The sequence below is a fragment of the Pan troglodytes genome, chromosome 7, assembly GCF_028858775.2.
Source record: "Pan troglodytes isolate AG18354 chromosome 7, NHGRI_mPanTro3-v2.0_pri, whole genome shotgun sequence".
Lineage (NCBI taxonomy): Eukaryota > Metazoa > Chordata > Mammalia > Primates > Hominidae > Pan > Pan troglodytes.
This window is the reverse complement of record NC_072405.2, coordinates 50,033,026-50,056,667: the sequence shown is the minus strand read 5'-3', so window position 1 is coordinate 50,056,667 and position 23,642 is coordinate 50,033,026. Positions and strand designations below refer to the sequence as shown.

Here is a 23,642-nt window from a genome sequence, read left to right as displayed (position 1 = left end):
AGGGTGGGTTGCTCGCTCTCTCCACCTGGGATGCATTCTTGGGCTTGCAGAGATGCACACCTGGAGGCTTTCTTTGTTCTTACTGTGGCTGGAGAATTGCAGATGTGTTTCTCCGCAGTGCAGTTCTCAGCAGAGGTGAATCACACCTTCAGAGGCCTTCCAAGGGTTAAGATTCTAGCTCTCAGAGGAATCCATTCAGCTGAAATGGGGACAACTGAACGTGTGTTAGACTTGAGCCAGGGCTCATTTTCTGTGTGAAATTGGAAGATTTTGATGCCACCAGGGAATAGCTGTGTCCTGATTGGTCTCCCGTTGGAGAGGCCTTGGGTGTAACTGCCTTGTCACTCTGCCTTCTCTCCTCAGAGCACCTCTTCGGTTCGTTTTGGGCTCAGAGAGCAGTAAGCACCGAGGTATTATTTGCACTTTATTGACACCATTTCCGATTGGCTCAGTGCCAGTGACAAGTGGCTGTCAGCCCTGCTTCAGGCTGAGGGGAGGCTCCTGCCTCAGACTCAAGACTGCAGTCCTGGCTAAGCCTGGCCTCTCTCTTAAAGAGGACACTGCCGCAAGTTATGAAATGAGCGTCAGAAGGGAACGAAAGACAGGACACACCAAGTGCAAAGCCCCTTGCTGCTGGTTAATTCCCACAGCTGCCAGATGTGGCCCTGTTGGTCCCTGTTTTATGGTCTGTGGCTGAGCAGAACAGGTAGCTGCAGGTGGCTGCGCCTGGAAAGGAGCTGGTCAGGGTTCCCTGAACCTCATTCTGGTTGCACAGGGCAGTTTGGTTTTGCTGTTGCAGGGAGAGTCCTGGTGGTGGGGGAGGGACTGCAGTGGCTGAACCCATGCCTGCATGAAACCCATGAATGCACCCAGCGGGACGATCCTGCATCTGCGTAATGTGCACAGGGCCAGCCTCTTAATGCTACTAGAGCTTTCTGCTCTTTAAAACACGCATAAAAGCAAGCTCTTGTCCCGGGGTCATGGCAAGAGAATTTGCTTTCGGCTTGAATCTTCTGAGCTGATGGACTGTGGTGGCGGTAACAGGGCAAATACTTATCCTTACATAAGTAACACACTTTCAAATAGTATGTTTTTGTGGAAAGAATGCGTACTGTTTGCCATAATAGGAAGTAATTACTCTAAGTAGCGTGGAAAGAGGAACTCTTGGCTTATATAAGAGATGTCTGAATATTCAGGGCAGTTCCTTGTTGCATAGACTGTGTCTACTAATGTTCTATCATCATTATCATTACCATGTCTACAGAAAAGAAGAAATTTATATGTAAGAACACACACATGTGTGCATACAGGAACCCCCTTATATGAATGCCAATTTTAAAATTTATTGTTTGCACTTTAGATGCCTGTGTCCAATGTACTTCCTGTGCATCTCCATGTGTATATGGAGAGATGGGCTGAAGGGATAGAATAATTTCATTTTAAAGTCACGTTCCTTATCCGTTCTGAACTGTAGTCTATTGGCAGTGAGAGCTATTAATCAAATAATGACACAAACAGATATGCATACCAAAAACTATGTTAGGAACCATGAATGGAAGGCAGAGAGTATATGAGAGGACTGCCCTAGAGTCAGAGGTCAGAGAAGGCTACCATGAGGAAGAGACAGCTGAGGTGAGGGAGGAGCAGGGGCAAATAAGGTGAAGCAAGGGAGAACATGCCGGTCTTAGAGAGCAGCCTGTGCAAAGCCCCAGAGGCAGAGAAAGGAGCAGAGGGTTGAAGGAAGGCCAGAGTGGGTGCAGTGCAGACAGCACGAGAAGCCAGGCAAGGTGGAGCTGGGATTGTGCTGGAGCTTACAGGTAGGGGCGAGAGTCACAACACTCAGCGACAGAGACAGGGACTTAAAGATGGGAACAGGAGACACTGGGAACTATGGGTGTGGGAGGGCGGGAGGAGGGCATGGGTGGAAAAACTAACTATTGGGTACTGTGTTCACTACCTGGGTGACAGGATCATATGCCCTCCAAACCTCAGTGTCATGCAGTACATTCATGTAACAAACCTGCACAGGTACCCCCAAATCTAAACTAGAAGTTGAAATTATAAACAACTGGGACAGCGTGCCCCTGGGCCAGAGCAGTGTGTGTGCATGCATGTGTGTGCTCACCAGCTGCACCAGATGTTAACCCTGTAGTTGCTGACTGAGGGGAAGGGGTCTGGGGGAGGGGGACAGTGGCCAGAGCAGCAGGGATGGGGTACTTAAGAGCCTGCAGCAGGCCGGGCGCGATAGCTCATGCCTGTAATCTCAGCACTTTGGGAGGCCGAGGTGGGCAGATCACCTGAGGTCAAGTGTTCGAGACCAGCCTGGCCTACATGGTGGAACTATTTAGTCTCCACTAAAATAAAAAATTAGCCAGGCATGATGGCAGGCACCTGTAATTCCAGCTACTTGGGAAGCTGAGATGCAAGAGAATCTCTTGAACCCAAGAGGCAGAGGTTGTGGTGAGCCGAGATCGAGCCACTGCACTCCAGCTTGGGCAACAGAGCAAGACTCTGTCTCAAAAAAAAAAAAAAAAAGAGCCTGTGGCAGTGGCCACTGACCTGGAGGAGTGGAGCGTTTCAGCATTTAACACCTGCACAGCTGTATTGCTGTGTCCTGGTTGAATATCCCCCTTGTAGAAGCCACATGAAGGATTCTAGTCTTTCTCCCGAGCATAGAGGAAAGTGAACCACAGATTCAAGCACAGGAGTGACGTGATCAGGGTTGTGCTTTAAAGGGTCTCACTGGCTACCGCATGGAAAACAGGTGGAGGGCCCAGCGGTGCAGTGGGTGGGGGGCCTGTGTGTGCCCAGCAGCGCAGGAGGGACGTGTGGGCAGCTTGGATGAGGGTCATGGCTGTGGAGATGGAGCAAAGCCAAGCAGGCTTGGGTGATGGATTGGATGGGGCACTGAGGGGAAGTAGACTCAAGAAAGACTTTCCGAGGGCTGGCTTCCACGGCAGGTGGGTGGTGGCACCATCCACTAAATGAGGGATGCTGGGAGCAGACCGGTGTGTGGAAACACGGGGGAGGAGTCAAGAGCAGAGCTGTTCCAGATCCTGGTAAGGAGGCTCTGAGGAATCCAAGCAGAAATATATAGTAAGCAGTTGGATATTTGAGCCTGGAACTCAGATAAGAGGTCCAGCCCAAAGATAGATATTTGGAAGTCATTCAGCCTTCGAGGAAGTCGAGTGCTGGCGGGGGCTGATGAGAGCAGGGAGGAAAGGCATGTTGAATATACTCCCACTCGCCTGTGTGGGGTCATTCCACAGCGCTCATTAAACACCCACTCTGTGCCAGGCCTATTCTAGGCACTGAACAAGACAGACAAAATAGTCTGCGCGCTCGTGGCCTGTGCATGCTGGTGAAGGAAATAGACAATAGCTAAGAGGATGGGCACATACATGAAGTCAGCTGATGGGAGACACTGGGGAGGAGGAAGGTCAAGGTGTCTATTTCGGTGGGGTGGTTGGGAGGGCTCTCTAGGGAGATGACTTTCAAGAGGTCTGGAAGAAGTAAGGGAGAGCGCCATGTGGTTTCTGGGGAACAGTATTCTTGGGAGAGCAGGAAACACGTGCAAAGGCCCTGGGGCAGGAGTAAGAGTGGTTTGCTTGGGGAACAGTGAGGCTGGAGTTGAGTGATGGAAGGGAAGGTGGTAGGCAGGGGGGTTGGAGGAGTGCCTGGGGTCAGATCAAAGAGGGCTTGCATTGGTGAGGGCTTAGATTTTGCCATAAGGGTGAAGTCATTTGAAGGTGTTGCACCTCTTGATGCTTATGCTGATGGAGGTTTCTAAACAATTGCCCTCGCTGCTGTGTGGAGGATAGACTCAGAGCACAGGGACAGGAGCGGCAAGACTGGTGAGGAGACTGGTGCGGGGGCCAGGTGGGACCCCGGGGTGGCTTTGAATAATGGGGAGAGAGGAGAGGTAGGGAGGCCAGAGGACTTGCTGCCCAGGCTTGGAGTGTCATCACCCCAGATGTGTTGGTCTCAGCACACATTTTGCCGGGGCTCCTTACGCAGCCTGGGAATGGGTCATTCTTCCAGCTAGAGCAGCCACATAGCAATGGGTTGGGAGGTTCCATCTCAGCTCAACAGCCACTGTGAAGACAGCCTTGATCCCCATAGCTTGAAGCCATTCCTGCCTTTGTGATGTGTCAGTACCTCTCTTAAGGCTCAAGCCTAGCTGGTCCTACTATGTGGCTTGGTAACATCGAGCAGGTCTTCCCTCTCCTGGTGGGCTCCAAGCCGCGGTGAGGCAAAACCCATGATTGGGGACTCTGTTTCTCCACAGCGCCTGGCATAGGATGTGTCCTATGGTAGATGCTCTGGCATTTGTCTTAATAAATGGCCACATAATTGTGCACAGACCCATATTAGCTTCACATGCTCAGTTTCCAGAATTATTGTTAGATTAATATCAAATCAAAATTTTTTCTCATGGAGACTATAGCAATACAAAAATACTTTCTGGGATGAAGTAACTGACTATACACATTGATGAGTCAACCAAATAAAATAAAACCAGAAAAGAGCAGTGCCGGCCTGTGTCCCCTGAATTCCTACAATTGTCAGATTGACATGGATGTTCCACTGGGGGCCGTGAGCTGGAATCCCGGGAGCAAAAAGCCTCACTGTTTTAGTTTTCTGTTCTATTCCGATGATGCTGACACTTGCTGGTTCATTTGGCCTTCCTGATAGCAAAGAAAGGGCTTGAGACTCCAGGAGATAATTTTCCATGAAAAGGAGAAGCCTTGTCATCCACAACTCAGCGTAAGGCAGAGTTCAAAGTGAAGACTTCCCAGAGCAGCCCAGGCACTGTTGGTCCTCTTTGCCTGTCTCATTTTTCTCCATAGTGCTTGTTACTGCGTGCCTTCATATGCATTTATGTGTCTGCTTATTTTTGTCTTCACTAAATTGTAGGCACCTTAAGGGGAGAGGGCTTTGCTTTCCTCATTGCTCTGTGTCAGGATCCTGCTTAACCTATAGCACGTGCTCATAAACCCAGTTGACAGACTGTGTGGAAAAAAAAAAAAGCAGCAATGTTGTTTGCTGTAGCTATGAATGGTGAAAGCTTATATATTTTATACTTAGTCCACGTAGGAACTAGACTAAGCACCATCACTTTGTAAAAGCCGTGTGCAATCGTGCATACGTAGGATAATGAGCCTGCAATAAGCATGGCTCAGATGCTGGCATTAGCCCCACGGGTCGAGTATTTGGCAATATTTGCTGCAGTGTCCAGAAGCTCGACCATCTGAATGATCACAAAAGCATACATGATTTCCAGTATGAAAACCCAGCCCAGGAAAGCACGTGAAACCATGCCAGCTCCCTGGATGTGCCCTAAAGTTCCACATGTGCATTAGGAAGCCCTAATGTTTATCTTGAAGGTAAAGGGTTGCAGGCATTTGGAATAAATGGAGCACCTATAACAATAATTTCTGCTACAGTGTAGTACTTTCTACAGCAGCCAAATTCCAAGTCTTTTGATCAGGATTTCTTGTGCTCTGGTGATGGTAATAATTACGACCTTTCCAAGCTATAGAATCTTAGGGCTTAGTGGAGCTCACGGCATTCAATTTCCATTTTATAGCTCAGGAAACTGAGGTCTTGAAGTTACTTCTGAATATCTTATGCTGTATGACTTTGGATTTGGGGAGTTGGGCTTAAGAAGTCCAAGATGAGGCTGGGCGTGGTGGCTCACGCCTGTAATCCCAGCACTTTGGGAAGCCGAGGCGGGCAGATCACCTGAGATCAGGAGTTCGAGACCAGCCTGACTAACATGGAGAAACCCTGTCTCTACTGAAAATACAAAATTAGCCAAGTGTTGTGGCGCATGCCTGTAATCCCAGCTACTCAGGAGGCTGAGGCAAGAGAATCACTTGAACCTGGGAGGTGGAGGATGTGGTGAGCTGAGATCGCACCATTGCACTCCAGCCTGGGCAACAAGGGAGAAACTCCATCTCAAAAAAAAAAAAAAGAAGAAGTCCAAGATGAGGCCAGGCGCAGTAGCTCATGCCTGTAATCCCAGCACTTTGGGAGGCTGAGGCGGGTGGATCACCTGAGGTCATGAGTTTGAGACCAGCCTGACCAACATGGTGAAACTCCATCTCTACTAAAAATAAAAAATTAGTCGGGCATGGTGGTGGGTGCCTACAATCCTAGCTACTTGGTAGTCTGAGGCAGGAGAATCACTTGAACCCGGGAGGCGAAGGTTGCAGTGAGCCGAGATTGTGCCACTGCACTCCAGCCTGGGCAACAGAGCAAGACTCCGTCTCAAAAAAAAAAAAAAGTCCAAGATGAAATTTCTCTGCTCATTCATTTATTCTGCAAACATTTATTGACCAGTTACAATGATCCATGCACCATGCTAGAGACTAGGGCTAACCAAAATGAATAAATTCGTGCCCTGTTTTCAAAGAACTCAGAGGCAGGTAAAAGGTCCAGCTTGCAGATAAAAGATTACAAATTCAGTATCGTAAGTGCCATCCTGAAGGAGTACAGGAGATGTTTTTGTCCGTGTAATCATTCATTCAACAATTTTTTTTTTTTTTTGAGATGGAGTCTTGCTCTGTCGCCCAGGTTGGAGGGCAGTGGCAGGATCTCTGTTCACTGCAAGCTCCGCCTCCCAGGTTCACGCCATTCTCCTGCCTCAGCCCCCCAAGTAGCTGGGACTACAGGCGCCCGCCACCACGCCCGGCTAATTTTTTGTATTTTTAGTAGAGATGGGGTTTCACTGTGTTAGCTGGGATGGTCTTGATCTCCTGACCTCGTGATCTGCCCGCCTTAGCCTCCCAAAGTGCTGGGATTACAGGCGTAAGCCACCGCGCCTGCCTTCATTCAACAAATATTTTTTGAGCTGTTCTAATGTTCCAAGAGCCAGCCAGTCAAAGATGAGCAGGTCCTGGGACCTGCCCTTATGTCGTTTCTTGTCTAAGGGTAGTGGCTGGCTTGCTAATGAGTCAGAGAAAGGTTGTGAAGGAAGGATACAAGTCTCCGAGTACAGAACTGGGAAACAGGAATTGCTGTGAGAAGGAACAGACTGCAAAGGCTGGAGTGCCAAACGGCACTGGGGCAGGGGGCAGTTCGGGGAGGTTGGGGTACATGAAATGAAAGAGGGTGAGGATGGTGGTCAATCCAGCTAAGGAGGTTAGAGCTAGATCTGTATAGATCTAGAACCTGGCACTTTTCTCTGTCGTTGTCTTTTTCTTAGGAACTGTTGACAGGCATAGAAAAATGTATTAAACTACATAGTTCTCTGATCCTACCTGCACCCCAAAAACACACAGAAAGCCTTCCTAAAATGATGGTGTTGTGGTATTAAACTTCTTTAGACTTGCTGCCTTGGTGCAGCTCTGGAATAGGGATGAGGAAGAAAGAACGTTTCATTGGAGCCCTCACCTGGGAGAAGAGTGTTCTGTGTTAAATAGTTAAACCAGATATGCAGCTAGGTGCCCCTATGCCTGGCACCTGGTACCTGCGACACCGTTAATGCTGATGTCACCCTGAGAGTTGGTTAGAGCAGGTGCTTGACCAGGGAGGCTGGGGAGACTCAGAGAGGTGAAGAGTCTCAGAGCCCAGGACTGAGACACCCAGCCCAAGCCTCTGTACTGACTCAGAGGATGGATTTGACACTGTGCAGCAAGCCTGTTATTGTTCTGGGTGATCTGCCCCAGACTGGTTTCATTTTCCCTTCCTCTGCAGCCAAGGAAGAGCTAATTGACCAGTTCAGTTACATAAAAATCTTCATTTGTAGTCACAGCAGGGACATTCCATGGAATCCTAGGGACTGGGAAAAGGGTGACTAGCACCTTCAGGAACGATCCGGAACGTAGTGCAAGGAACACACACTCTCTAAACTCCACATTATGGTTTCATTGCTCTAGGAATTTAGAATATGAAGACTAGACATGATCTTCATAGTGCTTAGAGACAAAGAAAAAAGATAGGCCTGTATGTGGCAGGTTCCATGAAGGTGCATTGAATTCTGCAAACCGTATGCACCAGGCTCCATGCTAGGACCTGATTACCAAGGTGAGCAAAACACAGGATCTCAAAGAATTCAGGCCTTTGGGATAGACAGACACAAGCGCAGATAAATGCAATTCTGTGTGATGAGGGTCTTGAGAGAGTTATCAAGGTCCGTGGAACATGGCCAAGAAAGCAATCCACTTTTAGGGGGCTAGAAATAAGGTACAGTGTGGCAAAGAGAGGGGACAGGTAAAGTCACAGGCAAAATGACACTCGGTCTGGGCCTTGAGGAAGATTCGCCTCTCTGGTTGTTAGAGGAAACGCTGAAAGCAGATCCCATGGTTGTGATGAGACTAGAGGAGGAATGAGAATTGGCCACGATTGTTTGCATTCGATTGACTTCTTTGGTGTAAACCCTTTCTGTCCGTTTTGACAAGCCTTGGCTCTGATTTTAACTCCCTTACGTTCTGCGAAACCACTGTTAACAGTTTATATGAATCTTGGCATATTATCTTTTCTGTACATGCAAAACACATAGCTTAACTCTTTTCTGCAAGCTGTTACGTTGTCTTATTCTTGGAATTATGGAATTCAGACGAAACTGGAAGCTCAGAGCAGTTTTGTCATTGCAAAGCAGCATAAATTGAAGCCTGGGAGGTCATAGATAAGGACAGTTTAGAAGCCCAGGGTTCTTTTCTCCTGACCCCACTGCCCTTCTTCTAAAGGTCTGGGTCTTTTTTTTTTTTTTTTAAAGAATACCAAGATCTCGGGCATAGATGCTCTTTCTAGTCCATAGGAGATATTCTTAGCTGCTGAGCTGCATTTCAGAGTCCCATTCTCTCATTAACTCGAGCTCACACTTCCTCCTCCACCTTCCCAAGGGCCCATCAGCCTCTGCAGTTGATTTGCTGCTGAGCTGCAGGATTTCTCAGAGCACAGGGCTGCTGCGAGTTCTGTACAATCAAAATAGAAAGAAGGTGAGCTGAGGTTGATTCATTTCCTTGCAGAGCTCTAAAATCGTTGTGCATTCCTTTTTCTTAAGGTAATGAAAAGGATTAGAGTGTTTTTCCTCCTCATGAGTATCCAGCAAACTGTGAATCCTAAGCGCTACCTGGGCAGGAGGGCTAAAGTTAGATTGCAACAAAGCAAACAGAGAAAATGCTCAGAGCCGGTTGCCTCCCTTTCCATCTGCGCCACCTCTCTCTGAGTTTGTGCTGTCCTCTCAGTTTCTTCTCTTATTCTGTCTTTCCTATCCCTAGGCAAGAGACAGATTTGCAAAGGAGATCAGGTGTGATTTTCCACTAGGGTTATGGCAGTGGCTTCAGCTCTGCCTGGCTTCTGATTCATTAGATTCCAAGATCATATATTTTTAGCAGACCTTTCCCACCAAGCAGTCTCTGGGGAGCCATAAACTATCTGGGTTAGAAAGAGGCTGCAGGTGGTATGGCCCCGCAGAACGAGAGGCCTGCCCTCCAGAAGAGGTCTCCCCCATCAGCGGGTTTCCCTGTGGGCTGAGGGCTGTTCTCTTAGCGTGTTTGATTGCACTCTGGGGTTTCCATCCTGGAATAATATCAGAACTCCAGTAAAGGTCGTGCCTCACAGTTCCTTTACAAATAGGACAGATGCCCAGCCACTCAGAAGGCTGAGGCGGGAGGATGGCTTGAGCCCAGGAGTTCAAGACCAGCCTGAGCAACATAGTGAGACCTTGTCCTACAGAACAAATAAATAATTTAAAAATTAAACATTAAAAAACAAATTAGCCAGGCGTGGCCCTGCACCTGTAGTCCCAGCTACTCAGGAGGATCGCCTGAGCCCAGGAGTTCGAGGTTTGTGGTGAGCTGTGAATAGCCATAGTACTGCATCCTAGGCAACATAGCAAGACCCCATCTCTAAAAGAAAGAAAGGAAAAACCAGGACAGATAGATGTAATTATAACTTCATACTGGCTGTGATTCCCAAAATGTGTAGAAGCCCCAGCGGGCCACCTGTCCCCTACATAGACCCCAGAATTACCCCCACAACATTACTCCTCTCCTCCAGCAGCCTCTGCACCTCACCACCACTCCTCCTTACCTCCCACTAAAAAATTGTTTAGTAGTTCCGAATCTATAGAAAAGTTACAAGAACGTACAGAGAATTCCCGCATCTCCCGTGTCTGCATTATCTACGCCCGTTCTTCTACACTTCCTGTCCCTGTTCATCTGTCTATAATGCAGGACATGCGACCTGATTCGGCACATCTCCAGACAGTCCAGTGTACACCATCCAAAAGTAAGGGCACTTTCCCACGTATCCATCCCACGTGCCTGCCAATCTGGAAATCAACACTGATGCAACACAACCATCCAATCCACAGACTCCATTAGGATTTTGCTAACTGTCCCTCCTCCGACAATTTCTCCCTCTCTCTGTGCCTCCTTCCTTCACATCTCCCCGCCCCTTCTTCTTTCTCCCTCCGCTCCCTTTCCTGCTCCCCTCCATCCTTTCCTTTCTCTGTCTCTGTCTGTTTTCTCACGCTGTCTCTGTTCCCCTCCACCTTTTTCTGTCTCTCTTTCTCTGGTTCAGAAATCTCTCCAGGAAGATATTTTGCATTTAGTTGTCATGTCTCATCAGCCTCCTTCCATCTGGAATAGGCCCTCAGCATGCCCATTTCTCATGTGTTTGACTGTTTTCCATGCTGTAGTTTGAGCCTCAGCTGTCTGTCTGATGCTGCCTCATGGCCATATGGCCATGCTGGACAGGAATACCATAGAAATCATGCTCCCACCGGGCGCGGAGGCTCACGCCTGTAATCCCAGCACTTTGGGAGGCCGAGGTGGGCAGATCACGAGGTCAGGAGATCGAGACCATCCTGGCGAACACTGTGAAACCCCGTCTCTACTAAAAATATAAAAAAATTAGCTGGGCGTGGTGGCGGGCCTGTAGTCCCAGCTACTTGGGAGGCTGAGGCAGGAGAATGGTGTGAACCCGGGAGGCGGAGCTTGCAGTGAGCCGAGATTGCACCACTGCACTCCAGCCTGGGCAACAGAGCAAGACTCTGTCTCAAAAAAAAAGAAAAAAAAAAGAAATCATGCTCCCTCCCCACTCCTGGGGATGTTAATCTTGATCACCAAGTAAAGTTGGTGCCAGCCACGTTTTTCTACTATAAGTTCACTGCTTTTCCCTTTGTAATTGATCAGTATTGTGTTGAGGGAGGGAAATATTTCAGTCTAAAGGGATCCATTGATGGGAGCCCATTAATGAGATCTGCCTGTATCAGCTACTGCTGTGGTGGCTCCAGACAGTGATTCCTCATTTCCATCATGTCTTCTACATTTTTTAGCTGGTGTTCTACTAAAGGATAAGCTTTTTCTTCTCCCCATTAATTTATTTTTTCTTTATTTGTGTCGAGCTGTTTGGACTCATGGATTTGTCTCCTATGGATTTGTCTTCATTTCAACCTGATACTCCCATGACTTATTTTAATGGTCAAGTCTAAGCTGGGCCAATAAAAGTCCTTCCCATCAGTTGGCTTCTTCATCCTTTGACATGTCCTCATCATTCCTTGAGCATTTTCCTACTTTCTGGCACAAGGTGCCCCAGGCCCATTTTGTACTTGCCCTGCCCCAGCCCTGGCTCAGCACTTCTCCAAAGATCCCTGGTTCCTGTTAGTGGAGACAGCACTTAGACACCAGGGTCCAGCCCCCGATGAGCCCATTGCTCCGGGTTGTCATATGTCTGTGTGCATGCGTGTATGCATACACGAGTCTGCTAACTACGTCTACAGCTGTCTATGTATATATATATATATGAAGAATCAATGAGATCACACCAATATTTCTGGTTCCAGCCCAGTGCTCAGAATTCTTTCTAGCCTTTCCTCTCCCCATGTTTGTACAGTCCTTCAGACAGCAGGAGGCCTGAATGCCACTGATGCCCGTCCTCCTTAACATATTCACTGACTTGTTTGTTCAGTGTGACAACCTCCCAACCACTCCATTAGCTGTCCTCTTTCTCAGACCCCAGACATGCTGCTGCCCATGCCCTGCAGGGCACCTCTCTGTTCACTGCCCTCTAAGGCCGACATCTCCAGCTGGGTGGGGAGGGAAGGAGAAGGATGAGAAGGGAAGATGGGAAAGCACTCCTTCAGCTTTGATTTCATTTCTGTTTTGGTTGAAAATTTGATGTAGGCGATTTGAGGAAAGAAATCAAAACTTATATAGCTCTAGTAATTTTTTTGATGTGTCTCAGTTCATTTCCTCTTCTAGACAAACTATCACGCCGTCGCTCCTTCCCTTCCCATCATCTGCTCTGCCTCCTGTGGCTCCATGGTCTTTGCCTTGCTTTCTTCCCTGCTCTTTCTTTCATTCTCATCAGTTTCAGGATTTGGAGTAAGTATGGCAGTCACTCCAGTCCTTCTTTTCCTCTCTGTAACCCCAGTTTAGGCTCTTCTCTCCTACTCAGCTGCAGGGCTGCAGACCTGCAAATGTAATATATTCTGTTGTGGTCTCACTCCACAAACAAGGACCAATAATAGAGCAAAGCCAGAGGTCACACATGTACAAGTTGGTTGCTATTTGGGGAATTAAGCTTCTGTGACATCGAGTATAGCACTTGTTTGTTTATAATAACTCAACAGAGAATCCAAATTGAATAGGAAAGTGGGATATGAAATATATCCCACTAACCGAGGATATTAAATAGAAGAGTCCACTATGTAGACACCTTCCTCCTTATCACAGGCAAGATCTTCTGCCTGGATCTTTGCTGCCTGCATGGGTAAAGGTAAAAGCATCTAGGCATTTCTTTTCTCATCTTTCATTTTATTCACTCTGGGGTCCTCAGACTCCTTGGTGTCTCTGCCACTGCTATCGGGCCTATTCTTTCTAGGACTGCGGTGCCTTCCATCCCCATAACATCTTCCCCTGGCCAGTGCTCCCTTGCCTCTGGGCCTGGCTCGACCAATCATTGGATAATAGATATTGATTGATGCAAAGTTTGTGTTTCCCGAGTGTTATATGAACATATTGCCTAGGTTCTCTGGAAACACAGCTCAAAGAAAGGGAGTGGGGGACTGAGCAGTGAATTTCAGGAGGTGTGGGGTGGGGAGGTCCTCAGTCATGGGATGCAGCTGAAGCTGCCTGCTCCATAGAGGCAGGGCCAGCCTTGTGCACGGGTGAAATAAACAGCTGCGTGGAAAGGAGGTGTGAGGGCTGTGTGTCCTCATGGGAATGTAGGCATTCGCTTTTGAGATGTTCTTGCAGTTTTGCAGAGACACCGAGGCCTTTCTATTTCAAACCGTTCCCCTTCTCTTGACAGGAAGAGTTAAATTCCCCGTGTCTCCTGTATTCATACATTTGGAAATCAATTAGTGCAACTGGGGCAATCAGAAGAGCTAAACAGAGGAATAATTTAACGAGAACAAATGTCTGGAATTGTGTATTTTGCCAATGGAATTTCTCACAGTTGGTGCAAGAAAATACTCCACATTGAATTAATCAGGCTCAATGTGACTTTTTTCTTCTTCTTCTTAAAAATGTTAAAAGAAACATAGCCTAGCTGAGGTCTCCTTCCCCGCCCATCACACAGATCGCTTTTCAGAACAATCCTGTCAGTTGACATTCCACCTGAAAAAGAGCAAAGGCAGATGCACAGCTCTAGGTGTGTGTGCTTGGCATGAAGATTTTTGCCAAAAAGAGCCTTAAAAGGTTATCTCCTGTGTTAGGACCATGTGGAAAGAGATCATATGGGGACAGCTGGCCTTAAGGGCTCAGTACAGAGAGTATGTAGGATGCAGAAGGCTGCAGAGAGCATGGCTCCTACCCTGACGATGACAAAAAGCTCGATAATTTACAAAGTGATTGTTTTTTCCTGAACCCATCTCATGCCTGCCTGAGGTAGTAAGGCAGCCGAGTAAACAGAATTTCAAACAGAGGCAAAGCCCTCTAAGAAGCGGGCCACGTAAATTGCTTCAGCTTTGGCAGAGGTCAGGAAAGAGAGGTGTTCACCATACAAGCCAAAATCTTTTTTTTTTTTTTCAGGTAAGGTCTCACTTCACCACTCAGGCTCAAGGACAGTGGTGCAATCATAGCTCACTGCAGCCTTGAACTGCTGGGCTCAAGGGATCCTCCCACCTCAGCCTCCCAAAGTGCTGGGATTAAAAACCATCACACCCAGCCACCAAAATCTTAAATGTTCTTGAAGGCCAAGTGTGGGCCGGTGTGTCTGGAACAGGCTTTTCTCCACGGGCCCCCCATGAGAAGTATTGGGATACGTCAGGAGCCAGAGGAGGCCCCCTCGGCAGCCAGGTGTGTAGGAGGTGACCTCTGACTGTGCAGGCAGGGGTGGAGGGAGGAACGGACACAAAGCTTTCACCGCTTCTCCAGATCTTTCCCTCATGTGAAGCAAAAACAGACCCTCTCATCTTTATTTTTATTTTTGAAATTGTGGTAACATTTATTCTGAGAATAAAACAGGCCTCACCTCCCCTACCTCCATGGGGCGCTGAGAGGAGGGAAGCCCAGTTCTGGGTGGAGTGGGTTGGAAGCCCCACCCATCTGTAAATGGGACTCCCAGGTCCCCATGGGTGCATGAGGTGAATGAGGCAATTGCTCTTCCCCACCCACCCAGCATCCTCACCTGCCCTGTCCCCCTCCTGGGGACCAGAGATCCCTGCATGGCCAGAAGCCAGCCCAGCCTAGCTGTAAGAGCAGGCCTGTTAATCCAGTGCTGTCCAGGTGTGGGAGGCAGTGCCTGGCCCCAGGCTGAAGCCCACAGGTCTGCCAGTTGGGCCTGGTTTGCGTCTGTATCCCAGGGGACATGGTTGAGCAAAGACCCGTGTGTCAGCCCCAGAGGCCTGAGCTGGCTTATCCAGCACTCACTGCACCAACTCAGGAACCTTAATTTGAAGTAGACATTGAGGGGTGGTGATTACATGAATGTGTATATAGAGTGCACGCATACAGAGATACACCAATCCTTAGACCGTAGACCTAGGGGAGGAATAGAAACAAACTGCCTCAGCCAGGGAAGGGGTAGGAAACATTCCTGCCAATGACTTGCTGCTGTAGGGAAGATAGGAGCAGCCACCTTGGGACTCCTAGGGGAGGGGCTGTAGATTGTTTTGGGCCCGGGATTCTACACCAATAACAAGCAGGCAGTTGGGCGTGGTGGCTCACGCCTGTAATCCCAGCACTTTGGGAGGCGGAGACGGGTAGACTACCTAAGTTCAGGAGTTCGAGACCAGCCTGGCCAACATGGTGAAACCCCGTCTACTAAAAATACAAAAAATTAGCCAGGCATGGTGGCAGACGCCTGTAATCCCAGCTACTTGGGAGGTTGAGGCAGGTGAATTGCTTGAACTTGGGAGGTGGAGGTTGCAGTGAGCCAAGATCATGCCACTGCACTCCAGCCTGGGCAATGAGAGTGAAACTCCATCTAAAAAAAAAAAAAAAAATCAAAAACAAACACAAAAATCCAAGCAGGGGTCGACTACTGCTGGGGGAGGAGCAAGAAACTCACCCAAGACCAATGCAAGTGAGACAGGTTTTGCTGCCACAGAGAAGGGGGAAGGATTGCTAAACATGGAAAAGAAATCCCACCTTAGAGGGCCAGATGTACAGAGGCTGCCTAATACTGAAGCTGGAGCACGACAAAAGAGAACATGCCCATTCCTGCCAGCCTAACATGTTGTAATAAGGAAGAGCAGGCCACTGCTGGGAGAAGAGTAGGAGCATGGAGAATTACCTCATTTAAGGCCCAGGCATGCAGGATGGCTGGAAGTTAAGGGAGGTCAAGAACACTCACACAAAAAGCCCCTGGCACCCCAGCTCCAACTCAAAGTTCAAGATAACCACAGTCTACCTTTGTAAGAATGTGAAGGCTGTGGTGCACTGAAAGTAACAACAAAACTCAAACTCAGGTCAACCCCTGAGATTGACTCAGCCTTCCCACCTCCATGCTGACAACTTCACAGAAGAAGAGGCATGTTGATTTCCAGCCGTAAATACTATTTACCTCAGTCTCTACTGCTCTTCTATGCTTGATGTCTGGCACTCAACTAAAAATTATCACACACCAAAAAAAAAAAAAAAGAAAGAAAGAAAAAAACAATGAACTATTGTTGAGAGACAAAGCAATAAACAGAATCAGACCTAGAGATGACCACGATGTTGGATGTTGGAAGTATTAGATGGACTTTAAAATAACTATGATTAATATGTTAAAGTATCTAGTGGGAAAAGTAGATAACATTCATGAGTAGATGGAAATTTTCAGCAGAGAGATGAAAACTATAAGAAAAAGTTCAATGAAATGCTGAAAACAAAAGACACTTTCTCAGAAATGAAGAATTTATTCAACAGGTTCATCAGTAGACTGGACATAACTGAGGAGAGAATTAAAGAACTTGAGGATAAGTCAATAGAAATAATTCAAATTGAAAGAAAAGAGAGAAAAGAGGGGGAAAAAACAAACCAAAACAGAGTAGCCAAGAGCTATGGAACAACATCAACTGGTCTAAAACACATGTAATTGGAGCTCCAGAAGGCAGTATCTGTAGGAAAAAGACTCTAGCGAACTGGTGTTTTCCTCCAGGGAAAGCCATATGGTTAAAAAATGGCCACAAGTAGTTATTGCTTTTCTCCCCAGCTTCTAATTTAGTGAAATCATTTACTCTTATATTATTCTGCTTCCTTTTTGCTTATCTTCTACACCCTGTTATTTGAGGGAAGAAATATGTGATTTATCCACACCTCCAATCCCCTTTAACAGCCTGTCTGCCGTTTGGCTTCAAGAAAAGTGGCTGTGAAGGTGAGATGGAGTCGCCGAAAAGATTCAAAGCAAGTCTCAGCAAGCTGCCTTTTACTTTTAGCAACCAAGCTAACTTAAACTTGATTTAGCTGAAGTAAAACATGATTCTCAGTTTTGAAGAGGTGGTAAATTACAGTTCATCTCTGTCCATACTTACAGCTAAGAACAAATAGCTCACATAATTTGCAGTCCTCCTCCTCCTTCTCATTTGAGCAATGAAAAATCTGCTTAAAGAAAAAGGAAGTATTAAATATGGTATTTATCCACAAAATGCTCTTTTGGATATCAGAAGTGGTCTCCTGCATAAACTAGTTATGCATTTAATAAGACAGCTGTACAAGCTCCTTTGTGTGTGTGTGCAGGAGGTTCGTTTTCAGGTGTTCAGCAACTTCCGCTGCTAGATGGTGGTGACTTGTGGCTGTCACCACCCCTTAGGTAGGTAGACGCAGCCATCTACGTACTAAGACCAATTGCTGGAGGAGAGGTGCTGCTGGGGTCTGGATGTTTGTGCATCTGTTGTATCCAAATGCTTTGGGAAAGGAAGAGGAGGGCACTTGCTGAGAGAGCTGGGAGCATATTTTAGCTTATGGGTTTAGAATCTAAACTCAGATACACTTCTCATCTTGCTGTTTTTAATGAACTTGCAACTCTGTCTTTGTGCAGGTGGGCACCTCTGCCTTGAAAAGTCCTCTGCGAAGCTTTCTGGGTCTTCTTGACAGAGCAACTCCTTTCTCTTCTGTGCCACCTCTACCCCTTTACATGCTGTTTGGGGCTTTTTTCACATGATTTTGCATTTATTTTTTATGCATCCGTGTTCCCTACAAAACTGAGTTCTTCAAGGGAAACAGTTTGTGTTTGATTCATTTCTAGCACAGGGCCAGACACAGATGAGGTTCTCAATAAATATTTGTTGAGTTGGGTTAAGTAATTGCTCAGCGTTTGATGGCAACAGTGTCCACACCTGTGGCTGAGACAAGTGCTTCCTCAGCCCCGTCCCCATGTGTTTTTTACAGGCATTGCATTCCCGGACCATCTTGCATCTCTCTCATTAACTGTGCCCAGTGGGGTTTGATTCAGTGGCCCTGCTGAGAACAGTGGATTCAGATCCCCACAGTAATAGACTTGGAAGTGATTTAGGGTGACTATGTTAAAGACAAATCTACAATAAAGTGAGAAAACATTTTTTAAAAATCATAAAGAAGAAGGAGATCGCTGGGCCAGGATCTGGGATGGAGGGAGAGTGCAGCTCCGCGAGAGGCAGGTCTACTCAGGCGGCCCCTTGCATGGCGAGGGTCTTACTCTCTGCCCTTTGCGAGGGAGGCATGGGACCCAGGAAGAGAAGAAAGGGGGTTTTCTGCAGATCAGAGTGATGAATAAAATCCTAGAGATCAATTGCCGAGGTCACAATCAGATCCATTCGTTAGCTCTAAGCTTCATGGAGACCAGAAAAGGGAAGATATGCTTTCATCATCTGATAAAAAGAAACACATCGTTTTGGGTTTTGTTTTGTTTTGTTTTTTTGAGACAGAGTCTCTCTCTGTCACCCAGGCTGGAATTCAGTGGTGTGATCTCTGCTTGCTGCAACCTTGGCCTCCCAGGTTCAAACTGTTCTCCTACCTCAGCCTCCTGAGTAGCTGGGACCACAGACGCGTGTCACCACACCTGGCTAATTGTTGTATTTTTAGTAGAGACAGAGTTTCTCCATGCTGTCCAGGCTGGTCTCGAACTCCTGCCCTCAAGTGATCCGGCTGCTTCAGTTCCCAAAGTGCTGGGATTACAGATGTGAGCCACCGTGCCCAGCCAGTTATCACAGTAGTTTTTAGCGGGGAGAAAACCAAACCTCCTTTTTTCTGGGAAATCCAGGTTGGTCCTGTGTGTGGCTGTGCCCTGGAGACGCTGCATGGCCTCTGCCAATCGTTTGACTACTCTGGGCCTTGACTTCCTCAGCTGCAGATGAAAGGGTGGAGTTCAGGGACCTCTAATATCCCTTTCGAGTCCTGCATTCTCTGGTCAGACAGTATATCTAGAATCCCTCCGGATTGAAATCGTAACATTGGCCTCAAACAGCAGGGGCCGGCCGTCCCAGAGCATTAGCGGCAAGCATTAGCTATTTCTTTCCAGGCTTGCTGGTTTTGTGGCTTTGATGCATTCAGGACCCACGAATGCTCATCAGAGCGACTGCGCTGCCCAAGTAAGCACTAAAACCCCAGCCGTCAGCACCGAGGCAAGGCTGGCTGCCGCTGCGAGTCAGCTTCCCGCAGTAAGTGGCCAGCGGCAGCTGCCGGGCTGTCACTCCAGCCGTGCCGACAGCCACAAACACCAACCCAGTTCCCAAGCAATCACAGGGCATCCGCTGTCAGCACTAGGAAGCTTCTAGATAAGGCTGCCGCTGGGTTGGAAGAGCGCTTGCAGAAATGCTGTGTGCTGCCTGAAAAAGCTTGCCCTGCTCTGAGAAGGAGCAGGGACTCCTTCCTGCAGACCCACCCAGAAAAGAGTTGCAAGATGCAGAAGCAAGAGTGGCTCCAGGCTCTCAGCGCACTGGTCACTCGACAAATTGCTTTGCAGTGAATTTGTCTTGCAAATCAAGGGGAGGGGAATTGGTTTCTGCCTGCCCAGTGCTTTCTCCCCTTCTCCTGGATTCCCATCTGGCCCTCAAGCACTTTCTCCCTCTCTATTACCCAGACTGGCTCTGACCTAGCTTTCTCTAATAAACTCATTCACACCGGGTGAGAAGAATCCACACAGCTTTGGACCCTTCACTGAATGGTGTGCAAAATCTGCAGGAGGAGGAAACCTAATGGCCAGTGGTCATTTTCAGGCGTTTGCATGAGGAAATATTTGGTGAACCACCCCCTCTCCCCTACACACACACCCTGGCAAGGCTGGCTGTGCTGATAGGCAAGGGTGCGGGGCTGCCCTGACCTAAATAGGAGGTAGGTAATGTTCCCTTTGTAGCCCCCCTTCTCATTTCTCTAACATCCAAGGCATCTGTTATATTTGCTGCATCCAAGGTCCCCACATAAAAGAAGCGTTGGACCCCTTCCATTCTCCTATCATGACTTTGGGTGACTTTCCTCTGCTAGTTATGGCAAAGCAATTTGCCTAATCTGTGAATGGGCTAATGCACTCCCACTCCCAGGTAGAATACTTGTGTTTGAACAAGAACCTCCTGAAAATGATGCCCTGACACAATGGGAGAGCTGGAATTCGAGGAACGCAGGGTGGGGCTGCGGAGATATTTGGGGACGTGAGTCAGGGACCCCGCACATCACACCTGCAGAAACCAAGCCCTCCGTCTAGGTGGTGAGGATCTGTTTCATGAACCGGAGCCTGAAGTGGCTCTGAGGCCTCCCCTGGAAAGGAACGCAATAGAACAGAATTAATCAAAACGGGAGGCCAGGAGGAGGAGGAGGACAGGAGGGGAAAATTGCTGGCGGGGAAGGAGGAGGACAGGAACAAAATAAAAAAGCAGGGGGTGGAGTTTGCTCACTGACTAAAATCATTTTCCGTACGGAGCCAAGATCGACTCATCCGTTGGAATTGATATTTTGCTCCTTCATATTGTCAGACTTATTTGTGGCTCCGAGTAGCACTCCTTGATGTCAGCTTTTGCCGGAAAGTTTCAAGACCTTTCAGGGCAAGGATCAGAAGAGCAGGAAGCATGAGAGTGATGAATAAAACTTGAACTTGGCTGCCTTCCATAAAGCACAGTGGCAGCTTCACCAGATGCAGCTGGAACTTTAATTGGTTAAATTTTAATTGGCTCTGCTCTTGTGGGCTAAGGGTTGGGCAAGGAAAATGTGTTTTGTTTGTTTGTTTGTTTGTTTTTTGCTTTTCCTAAAGCTTAACTGTCAGGCAGCCTTCTTTGGTCACCTTTGAAATGGTGGGATGGCAAAGGGGCTATTTTATGTTTTACATTTTATTTTTATTTTTGAGACAGGGTCTGGCCCTGTCACCCAGTAGCAGGATCTCAGCTCACTGTAGCCTCAAACTCCTGGGCTCAGGTGATTCTCCCACCTCAGCCCCCTGAGTAGCTGGGACTATAAGCACACACTACCACACCTGTCTACTTCTGTGGGCTTTTTTTTTTCTTTTGTAGAGCTAGGGTTTCATCATGTTGCCCAGGCTGGTCTCAAAATCCTGGGCTCAAGCAACCAGCCTGCTTCAGCCTCCCAAAGCGCTGGGACTACAGGTGTAAGCCACTGTACTGGGCCAAAGGGGCTATTTTAATACTGATTTTTCTATTGAGGAAATCTTACAGCTGGGTGGTTGGTGGTATTCATTTCTCATATGACCTTGCTTCAGAGTTTAACATCTTACCAAACATATGTCTATTTCTACAAGTATTTAGGATGCACTGGTGTTACCACTTTGCTTTTCCTGGTCACTGCTGTGAAAATTAACCAGGGGTTGAAGCTACCTCATTTTAATTAAGTGGGCTGCCTAAAGCCTGGCCCCAACATGAATTTCAAGGTCACCATGGGTGTTGTGAGAGCTTACTGCCTAATTCACATCTGGGAGTGGCGGGCTAGTTCTTGCCCTTCCTTTCCATCTCTGCTCTGTTGTGACCTGAGGCGTGAAGGGGAGGCTGGGTGGCCCTGCCCTGTGCCCCTTCCAACCTCTAGACACACTCCACTCCTTCTCTCCAGTGCTGTGAACACCTCAGGGCTGGGAAGGGGCCTGGGCCCCCACTGGGACCTGCAGAAAGCACCATTTGACTAACCATGCCCTTCCCGCCTTTCTGCTCTTTACAGAATGGGTTGAATGGCTTGCATCTGGCTTCTAAGGAAGGCCATGTGAAAATGGTGGTTGAACTTCTGCACAAAGAAATCATTCTAGAAACAACAACCAAGGTATGTCTCACAGGGAGTGGGGGAGCTTTGCATTGAAAATTCAAGTTTGTGAGTCCTTCCTTAGAAACCAGTCCTTCATGTGAGAACTCAGGCATGCATCTGAATTTCTCTTATCCTTCCAATCACTTTTTAGTTCTCTGAATCCCTGAAGCTGCCTGAAACAGACCCCATTTCCAGAAAGATTCAGTGGGCTTTTATCCTCATCACTAGGTTACGTATCTAAAAATAGAGCCCTTTCCTGGTGGCTTTATACTTTCTCAGGGTCCTTGACTCTAACTCAGTGTCCAAGGGCTCTGGAAGCGCCAATCAGGTGCCTGGAGTCGAATCCCAGCAGACATACTTCACACTCTGTGACCTGGGACGAGTTACTTGGCCACTGTGAAGGCTCAGCTTCTTTGTCTGTAAAATGGAGATAATAATACTTAGTTGCAGGGTTGGTATGAAAAGTAAGTGAGATGGCATACATCAAATGCCTGGATGTATTTATTGGATGGATGCATTTACTACTTATTGGATGCATTTATTGATTATTGGATATATTAATTGATTACTGATTCCTGTAGTAAGGAATCAATAAATACTAGTGACCATGTTGTTACTGAGGGTTGTAGAGAAGAATCCAGATTTCTTTCATTTCTCCTTCTCCAGCAAGTCTTCCTTGTTCAGCCCCAAACTGATTTCCTCTCCTCGCTAACGATCTGGAACAGCATTCTCTTTCATGAGGAGGCGTTTGGCATGGGGCGACGCCAGGCATCCACAGTAACGTATTTCACTCCATTTCAGTAGATTATAAATACCAGTGACTCAACTTCGAAATCCCAGAGTCATGAAATTGATACATCTATAGATTGCAAAATAAGTTTCATTTTTTACCTGACATGCATCTTATTTATCAAACAAGATGCAGCCAGCAATTAAAAATAAAATGAAACAGGCTGGGCGCGGTGGCTCACGCCTGTAATCCCAGCACTTTGGGAGGCTGAGGCGGGAGGATCACTTGAGGTCAGGAGTTTGAGACCAGCTTGGCCAACATGGTGAAACCCCGTCTCTACTAAAAATACAAAAATTAGCCGGGCATGGTGGCGGGCGCCTGTAATCCCAGCTACTCAGGAGACTGAGGCAGGGGAATCGCTTGAACCCTGCCTCAAGCGGAGGTGGAGGTTGCAGTGAGCCATGACTGCACCACTGCACTCTAGTCTGGGTGACAGAGTGAAACTCCATCTCAAAAATAAATAAATAAATAAATAAAACGAAACAAGGCTGGACGTGGTGGCTCATACCTCTAATCCCAGCACTTTGGGAGGCCGAGGAGGGGAGATCACCTGCGGTTAGGAGTTCGAAACCAGCCCAGCCAACATGGCGAAACCCCATCTTTACTAAACATACAAAAATCAGCCAGTCGTGGTGGCACAGGCCTGTAATCCCAGCTACTCGGGAAGCTGAGGCAGGAGAATCGCTTGAACCCAGGAGGCGGAGGTTGCGGTGAGCCGAGATCGCGCCATTGCACTCCAGCCTGGGTGACAGAGACAGACTCCCTCTCAAAAATAAATAAATAAAATGAAACAAAAAATCATCTCCATTTGCTAACTCAAGTACTGTCTCCCCAGTTACTGTTTTCTCTTCTCTTCCCTCCTCTGTTCCTTTCCCATGTTTTTCTTCTGGAGTTCTTTCCCCCTAGCCTCTTATTTTCCTTTTGGTATATATTACACGTAGTCTCACACACAACCTCAATTTCAGTTCCATGCAGCAAACAGTTTGCCGCCTCTCAAGCAGAGAACATAGAAGAACAATATGTAGAGAGCAGATATAATTTATGGTTATGAAGTGAACTACCAAAATATTATGAAGGTAGAATCATCTCTTGAGGTAAAATTCTGTAATTTTCATGTCATTTCCTGAATGTGAAAAGATCTTATTGCACTTATGGATAAAATAAACTGAGTTGCTCTTTCTGACTGGATACGGGGTATTTTTTTCCCAAATTCTATGTCAAATTCCAATTGTTCCCACCCTGCTTTTCGTGTGGATGAA

The 23,642-nt window shown here is 47.4% G+C and overlaps 1 protein-coding gene across 17 annotated transcripts in view; it reads left to right on the top strand.

Moving 5' to 3' along the window:
- ANK1 (ankyrin 1) overlaps positions 1–23,642 on the top strand; it is a 240,387-nt gene that overhangs the window by 140,737 nt on the left and 76,008 nt on the right. For all 17 annotated transcript variants that reach the window (XM_016959397.4, XM_016959396.4, XM_016959393.4 and 14 more), the window contains exon 3: positions 21,513–21,611. In XM_016959397.4, the coding sequence (XP_016814886.1) occupies positions 21,513–21,611 (99 nt within the window). The remainder of the gene's footprint in view (positions 1–21,512; positions 21,612–23,642) is intronic.